The 8,843-nt window shown below is 36.1% G+C and overlaps 1 protein-coding gene and 1 long non-coding RNA gene across 2 annotated transcripts in view; one reads left to right on the top strand and one right to left on the bottom strand.

Annotated features, from left to right (window-relative positions):
• Positions 1–8,591, top strand: part of LOC107725169 (uncharacterized) — a 19,146-nt gene extending 10,555 nt beyond the window's left edge. The window contains exons 2-3 of the long non-coding RNA XR_001638098.1: positions 7,474–7,479; positions 8,519–8,591. This is a non-coding gene — a long non-coding RNA (uncharacterized LOC107725169). The remainder of the gene's footprint in view (positions 1–7,473; positions 7,480–8,518) is intronic.
• Positions 1–8,843, bottom strand: part of LOC107725168 (A disintegrin and metalloproteinase with thrombospondin motifs 12-like) — a 39,414-nt gene that overhangs the window by 25,322 nt on the left and 5,249 nt on the right. The window contains exons 3-11 of the mRNA XM_016534341.1: positions 5,510–5,690; positions 5,185–5,426; positions 3,785–3,868; positions 3,431–3,555; positions 2,618–2,767; positions 1,012–1,155; positions 745–889; positions 544–636; positions 298–443 (exon numbers count right to left, since the gene is read on the bottom strand). Of these exons, the coding sequence (XP_016389827.1) occupies positions 298–443; positions 544–636; positions 745–889; positions 1,012–1,155; positions 2,618–2,767; positions 3,431–3,555; positions 3,785–3,868; positions 5,185–5,426; positions 5,510–5,690 (1,310 nt within the window). The remainder of the gene's footprint in view (positions 1–297; positions 444–543; positions 637–744; positions 890–1,011; positions 1,156–2,617; positions 2,768–3,430; positions 3,556–3,784; positions 3,869–5,184; positions 5,427–5,509; positions 5,691–8,843) is intronic.

Here is an 8,843-nt window from a genome sequence, read left to right as displayed (position 1 = left end):
GATTATTATCAATGTCTAAACAGTTGTGCTGCTTAATATTTTTCTGGAAACCATTATTATTATTATTTTTTTCCAGAATTATTTGATGAATAGAAAGAAGTTCAAAAGAACAGCATTTATTTGAAATAGAAATCTTTCATAACATTATAAATGTCTTTCCTGTCACTTTTGATTAATTTAATGCATCCTCACTGAATACAAGTATTTATTTTTTTTAAATAAAACCTTACTGACCACAAAAATGAAAGAAAAGCACTGAGAAATAATATAGAAGCAGCAGTAGAGAGTGATGTGTACTTGGGCTGGTTGCATTCCCTGTCTGCTGACTGGACTCCGGCTCCACAGGTGCGAGAGCAGTGAGACCAGGTGCTCCAGGGCCCCCAGCCTCCATGCACTGTTTCCGGTAACTTCCCTACGATCACACACTCACCAGAGATACACCACTAACACACACACACACACACACACACACACACACACACAGAATTAAATACAGTATACAATAATACAAAATACTTTTATTTGAAAGTCAATCTCTTATACCTTCTCAGGTCCACACCTGGTTCCATCTATCGGCGAGTCCAGTTTGGAGCGGCAGGATCCATTTACAGAGCACCACAGAATCTGACACACATTCTGAAACCAATAAAGCCTGAATGAATGGTTTGACAACCTGCAGACCCCCTTTCATTATAAGAGACTGTATTTTATTCATCTTGATTTTTGAATGAATGCACTCCTTACTTCCACTTCTGAGCAGAAGGTTGCGTTGGGTCCGTACTGCAGCTGGCACTGGTGCTGGGGGGTGTATCGCACTCCTGGCGCCGCCATCGGGGAGCTGAGGTCCCTCTTAGATGGCCGGTCATCCAGACAGAAACCCCAACCACGACTGAGAGGATAACAGAGCTTTATGAATGAAGATCATAGTCTGGAATATTTAAAAATGTGCGGTAAGACGTAAGATATAAAGCATGCAATTACATGTTCCTGTACATGAGTGCGTGTTCTCACTCGAGAAAGCGTGTTATGTACTCCTTGCTGCAGGAGGACCAGGTGAGAGGAGAGGAGTCGTAGTGAAGCTGGCGGGACATGATGAATGGATGCCTACCTACTAACTCACAGTCATTCCCTTGACCATCATGATGGATTCCAAAACTACAGCACAAAACATGCTGGCATCACCTTTTTATCTTTTTAAACATACAGTACCATTTAAAAGTTTGGGGTCAGCAAGATTTTTAAAAATGTTTGAAAGAAGTGTTTTATGCTCATCAAGGCTACATTAATTTGATAAAAATTACAGCAAAAACTGTAATATTGTGAAATATTACTTCAATTTAAAATAACAGTTTTTTAAAAATATAATTTATTAATGTGATGCAAAGCTGAATTTTCAGCATCATTATTCCAGTCTTCAGTGTCACATGATCCTTCAGAAATCACTGTAATATACTGATTTGCTGCTCAAGAAACATTCTTATTATTATCAATGTTGAAAACATGCTGCTTTATATTTTGGTGGAAACCATGGAAACCACCTTTTTATGAATTGAAAGTTTAAAAAATGTAATCTTTTGTAACATTATAAATGTATTTACTGTCACTTTAATGCGTCCTTGCAGAATAAAATTATTTCTTTAAAAAAAAAAAAGATCTTACTGACGCCAAACTTGAAAATAAACTTTTTCTTTGCTTTGGAATAACATTCATCAAAGAATCATACAATATAACACAGGAATGCTGAATTAAATTAATGTAGTCACATTATTTGATAGATTTAACATTGTTTGGGGTGCAATGTAAAATGTAAAATTTTATTTTTATTTAAAAAGAAAATTAAATGTTGCATAGGAATGTCACTCAGTTTGCATTCCATTCTTATTATTATCAATGTTGAAAACATGCTGCTTTATATTTTGGTGGAAACCATGGAAACCACCTTTTTATGAATTGAAAGTTTAAAAAATGTAATCTTTTGTAACATTATAAATGTATTTACTGTCACTTTAATGCGTCCTTGCAGAATAAAATTATTTCTTTAAAAAAAAAAAAGATCTTACTGACGCCAAACTTGAAAATAAACTTTTTCTTTGCTTTGGAATAACATTCATCAAAGAATCATACAATATAACACAGGAATGCTGAATTAAATTAATGTAGTCACATTATTTGATAGATTTAACATTGTTTGGGGTGCAATGTAAAATTTTAAATTGTATTTTTATTTAAAAAGAAAATTAAATGTTGCATAGGAATGTCACCCAGTTTGCATTCCATTATATTATTACAATGAGTCCAATATGTATTATTTTCTAAAATACCTTATGCATTTTATCAGAAAATGCATTTGTTTTTCAATTTCTGTTCAACCACATAAGTCTGTGTTCCACACCGTTAAACCACCAATTATATTTTTAATAAAAAATGTATTATTATTATTATTATTAAAGTGTCATCTTGTAAAACTAAATTACAACAAATTGTAATCAGTTTTTAAAGGAAAAATATTCTTAGCATGAAAATTGAGCCAGAGGTGGGAAAAATGTGACCTGAAAAATGAATACCATATTTAGGCACTAATGGCACTGTTTCATGAAAATGACCCATAAAAATGTACCTGTGTCCGAGTTCATGAGCAATGGTGAAAGCAACAGGTAGCCCTGAGTCCTCGTTGATATTACAGGAGCGATGTGGCTGGCACAAGCCCGACAGGTGAGACAAGCCCAGCGTCTCACACGGCTGATTCATGCCTGCGCAGATATCCTTCCTGAGAGGAGAGGTCACATCAGGTCAGACACAGCAACACAGCACACCAGCTGCTTTGATTCATTTTATAGGCTACTAAAGTCCTGCTGCAGGGCTAAAACTGCTGAAGAAGAGTTATGGCAGGGGTTGAATTCTTTGTCATTTATTTGGCTGTGTTTAGCATGAATGAGCTCCGGAGAATCTCAAGCCTTGGACACAGAACATGGTGAAGTCATTCAGTCTGTGGTGCTCTGGGTTAAAACGAGAGAGTTTAAGGTCTGTTAAATGCTCAGAGACAAACAGCTCCATTACTGCAACCAAGAAACTGACATTTATGACAATAAATGAGAGTCAGAGGGTTCACATGTGTATTTGACAGCGCTTCATTGTATTACTTTTGGTGTTAGTAATTGTATTTACTTCATCTTAAACTTTTTTTTTTAATCTAATATTTATATTGATGATTTCTGAAGGATCGTGTGACACTGAAGACTGGAGTAATCTATGCTAAAAATTCAGCTTCTATAACAGGAATAAAATATATATTTTAAATATATTGAAATGGGAAACAGTTAATATTAAATTGTATTAATATTTTACAATATTACTGTCAAGTATATGCATTCTTATCAAATATATGCATTCCTATGGTTATAACTAAAATGATTGGCTAGGGTGTTTTTACCGTGTGATGAGTATAGCGACATCATGGTGTGCAGGATGAGTGTCACTTTGAGGATTGAGGTTTTTTTGCCAGGTACAGAAGCTGTTGAGAGTCGTATCAGCGTGGTGAATGATCTTCAGGCCTTTCTGAAAATACACAAAAGTAGCAGTAAAGTAAAAGTAGTAATAGTGTCCACTAACAGCATGTGTTGTGATTTGCGCATATGTTAACTAGCATAACCAGCAAGTTGTCCATGTTTAACCAGCACTAACCAGCATAGATCAGGACCCCCTGAAAACTCATGTTGGTCTAAGCTGATTTTTTCTGCTGGGAAGGACTGGATGTAAAGCAAATTATGCCTTGATTCATATGTACCTCCTCTCCGTGTAGCAGAATGAGCCGGACCAATACGATATGGATAGCATTACCGATGCTGGCATCGTGAAAAATTCCAGCCACCTACAAAAAAGTTATACAAAATATTTAAAAATATACAATTTTAGTTTATCAAGCTGGTCTTTTCTATTCAATGAAAGTCATATGTTGCGTTCAAATCATGTCGGAATGATGTATTTACCAGCTGAACACATAAATGCCATCACAGTTATAATTACGAGTAGGAAACTCTGAACTTTCTATAACACTTTATTTTGATGGTCCCCTTTAGACATTCTGTTGAGTGACTATAAGTAACAAAGCAGCAACTACTGTATGTCAACTAGCAGTCATTAAAGTATTAGTAGATTGTCTGCTTAATATCTGCTAACACTTTATTTTGATGGTTCTCCAACAGACATTCTACTGACTAGAAGTCACTTTGCAAGTTCATGTCAACTTATTCTACTAACCCTAACCGTAACAGTCACTAATACTCTAACATAAGAGTTAGGGCCAGATTTATTAACAGCTTGTGCCAGAGCAAACCCTCTTTTGGCATTAAAAAAAGACACAAAATGAAACAATAGTGCTGGACACAGCAATTTTTGTGGCTGACCATTTATTGCAAATGCATTTGCAGGAGTTTCCTTTCAGATGCAAGTATTTAAATGAATCATGCAAGGTGATTTTACTAAGGTTTGCAATGGTCAGTTTTCTGGTTTTTGCACCATTAACATCCCCAAAAAGCATTTCTTAACCCAGTTTGCGCCTGTGTTGCTAGTGGATTATCATCGGCTTTGCTTGTTTGTGACGCTACACTAATTTGTGCTGCTAGGTTGTGTTGTTCACTATGGAAATTATTTAGCTGCATCTGTGTTCTTTAATTTGCGCACTGTCAGTAAATCGCCAGCAGAACTTACAGTCCCTTCAGCGCTTTTAGTGCTCTCAATGTTAAGTACATCTGGCCCTTAGTTGAAGTTTAGCAGCAAAGTTACTTATAGTCAACAGAATGTCAAAAGGGGACCATCAAAATGAAGTGTAACTGAACTTTCTTTAAGCTGTGAGTTTTCAAGTTGGGAGCATGAAAAGAATATGACGGATATATTAGAAGCAGCATCTGTACTGACAATAAATTTCTAAATTGCATCTATGATAATATTGTATATATTTACAATATATAACAATTCAATTTACAGCACCTTCATAAATTGAACAACATAAAGCAAAAACACAGTGATGCACATTCTTTATTCATCATTCTGTAGAAGGTTAAAAATCTTGCAGAATTTTATGCAGAAAAGGTACACTGCCGTCTCTGACCAAAGTGACTTGAACACACCTGACGTCGTAATTAACTTGTAAAGATGAATTTCTCAGAAGTACTTGAATGCACTTACCATGTTCATGATGGTAAAGATGTAGGACTCAACGTTTCCACTTCCGTGGTAGTCCACGAGTTTGGAGTCGCCCACCACCATGGTCTCCACCCAGCGCTCTTTGCTGATGGAGCGAGGGGAGATCCTCCGGGGTCGTGTCCACTCTCGATCCGGATCATGATTACGATCCCCACCCTGCTGGTGCTGCTCCTGCTCCCAGTGCTCTCTCTCCTGCTCCACCTGTTGGGAAAACTCAGAACCATCTGCACCGGAGATACTCAAATGAGAATTTTTTTGGTGAAGTATCATTTTATTAAGAATTTTTAATACATCTAACATATCTGACCTTTGACCCCACAGGGACTATGATGAACGCTGTGTGCATCAGTGCTGCGTCGCTGCCTGAGTCCACTCCAGGTTGAACTCCAGTAGATCACATGTGGGTGTCGTGGATGAGTGATGTTTGAGATGTGGCCACGGACCGGCTCGATCAATAGCGGCCCCTGCGGTAAATTTAACAGCCCTGTCTATAAGAAAAAACAATACCGTTTAAAAGTTTGAGCGCAAACTAAAAAAAATTAATTATTTTATTCAGCAATAATGAATTAAATGAATCAAAAGTGACATTAAATCTATTCCGCCAAGATCAAATACATTAACATTGTCATGTACATTACCATGCCAATCCCTCAGAGTGTTGTCATGACAGAACTATAATGTTACAAAAGTATTTTAATTATTTAACTATTTATTAAACAATCCTGAAAAAAAGTGTTGGTTTCCATAAAAACATTTATGCAGCACGACTGCTTTCAGCAATGATAATAATAAGAAATGTTTCTTGAGCAGCAAATCAGCATATTAAAATGATTTCTGAAGGATCATGTGACACTGACTGAAGACTGGAGTAATGATGCTGAAAATTCAGCTTTTATTCAGTATATTCAAATAGAAAAAAACTATATCTTAAATTATAATATTTCACAAAATGACTGTTTTTACTGTATTTTTCATCAAATTCTAAAGTTATTTCTCTAGTAGCAAATGTTTTATGATTTCCTATGTCTCTATGAAATGGCTGGTCTTTGCACATGGCTCAAAATCAAAAGAGCCCACCCTCATGTATCTATGATGTGGGGGTACTCATGGGTTCTCACTTTGTCAGTTTAAGTCTATAGTAATTGTTCACCTATTTTATCATCCCCTAGTTGAAAATGGCACATCCATCAACCTATAAAAATAACAGCCCGACTACTCATGAAGCCACACAATTTGCATTATCATTCATATCTGTAGCTCAAACAGTGTTGCGCATTAGAGCTTAAAGGGTTAGTTCACCCAAAAATGAAAATTCTGTCATTATTTACTCACCCTCATGTCGTTCTAAACCCGTAAGACCTCCGTTCATCTTCGGAACACAAATTAAGATATTTTTGATGAATTCTGAGAGCTCTCTGACCCTCCCATAGATAGCAATGTAACTACCACGATCAAGGTCCAGAAACGTAGCAAGGCCAGTAAATAATCCATGTGACATCAGGGGTTTACGAAGCTACAAGAATACTTTTTGTACGCAAAGAAAACAAAAATAATGACTTTATTCAATAATTCGTCTCCTCCTGGTGCCATTTTGGAGAATATCCACTGAACGTAAACAGCGTATGCTATTCTGTGTCAGCTGCGTCACGCGGATACGGTTTTTACGTTGTTTACTCTTTGATTTGAACTCAGAATTCATCAAAAATATCTTAATTTGTGTTCCGAAGATGAACGGAGGTCTGACGGGTTTAGAACGACATGAGGGTGAGTAATTAATGACAGAATTTTTGGGTGAACTATCCCTTTAATGCTTAGAGATTAGGGTTTGTTAAAATCGTTTAAAGTAGTTTGTACTGTTATAACACTTCAGGTGTCAAGGCTCATTATTTAGATCTGTTGGAATTCCAGTGAATTCAGGGAAGGTATTTTTCCTGTCACACTCCCTGTTTGTTAATTTTCTCTGCAAGTGCTTGCCAGTCCTGGCATTTCCTCCACACTGCAGGGCCTTTAGCAAGTTTATCCAGTGTGCCTGAACATGTCACATGCACAAGCTTAAACACAAAACCAATACATTCAGTGCATCCATTAAACGTCAAACATTCATGCAATTTGAAATGCAATTGTTCTTTATTGGCATCTATAGTTCCATGAAGAACCTTTAACATCCACGGAACCATTCCATTCCACAAAAGGTTCTTTATAGTCGAAAATGGGTATTTTTTAAATGTTGTTTTAAATGGTTCTCCACATTTTATTTGCTCAAAAATACAGTAAAAAGTTATATTAAAAATATTATTGCAATTTAACTGTTTTCTATTTTAATATATTTTTAAATGTAATCTATTCCTGTGATGCAAAGCTGAATTTTCAGCAGCCATTACTTGAGTCTTCAGTGCCACATGATCCTTCAGAAATCAACATTTTTTGTTATTATCAATGTTGAAAACAGTTGTGCTGCTTAATATTTTTTTGTGGTAACTGTGATATATATATATTTTTTCAGGATTCTTTGATGAATGGAGTTCAGTAGCACAGCATTTATTTATATTTTATTGAAGAAATCCTTTTTTGAATCAAATTAATTCAATCCTAAGCATCATTTCTGTTTCTTAAGGTTAGGGTTTTGAACAAACTTCTAACCTCATGTGTTAGCCTCACATTTCAAGGGTCAAATCAGGTTGCACATTCACTCTTTACAGTCTTCTTAAAGTGTGTGTCCATATGTCCTGGAGTGTTTCAACCCTTGAGATTTCATTTGGCAAATGAAACATCTCTGAAATGTGACATTTTTCTCTTATCACCATGGTTTCTTGGAGATGCAGTGAAATCCCAGCTTTATGGGAATGAAAACGACTCTCATGATGCACTTCATGCACTCGTTCACCACCCTGCTGAATGAATCAGTCCCACAGGCCAAAAACAGGTGTGTATGTATGTGTGTGTGTTCAGAACAAACTAAATAAACCGTGACCAGAAAAAACATTCCAAATGTTTCGAAACTGGGCTGCACGTAACACAAAACAGATACTAGGATTTGTGGAAAGGCAGAGGAATACACCATGAATTCTCCAGGGGGTCAGAGACGCAGTCATAATATTGACTCAGCCGAGTCGATCATCCACAGAGTCTAAACAATACTAACCACTGCAACATACACGTCTGTGATACACAGCTATGGCATGAGGCTCTAAAAGCACTCACACATGTCCTCAAATGAAAGAAAAATCTTAGTACCATGTCTATTCATTTTCATTCAGTATATATATAGCAAAATATTACAAATAGTTACAAATCCCTATGCCATTTTTATTCATAGGGATATTAAATGCAAACAAAGTGTCTACTTGAATGTTTCAAATAATGCTTGTAAAAATAAAATGTTAAAATATGGATGACATTATGGACAACATACTTATTTTGACCTGACCTTAATCAAATATATAACAGAAAAAGTGATCATGCTAAATCTGGTCATACTAAAAACGGTCATTTTACTGCCAAAATACCTTTTACACAAGCAAATAAGATATTTAATTCATCTCTGTCTTTTGTGGGCCCGTCCTCTCTTTCTCTCTCCTGCTCTGCTCCTCACAGCAGAAATGTGAGCTTTGGTGTCAGGGGGCATTATGAAAACAGAAACT

The sequence above is a fragment of the Sinocyclocheilus rhinocerous genome, unplaced genomic scaffold, assembly GCF_001515625.1.
Source record: "Sinocyclocheilus rhinocerous isolate Xijiao unplaced genomic scaffold, SAMN03320098_v1.1 scaffold1295, whole genome shotgun sequence".
Classification (NCBI taxonomy): Eukaryota; Metazoa; Chordata; class Actinopteri; order Cypriniformes; family Cyprinidae; genus Sinocyclocheilus; species Sinocyclocheilus rhinocerous.
The sequence above is the reverse complement of the archived record's forward strand: the minus strand, read 5'-3'. Positions and strand labels throughout refer to the sequence as shown.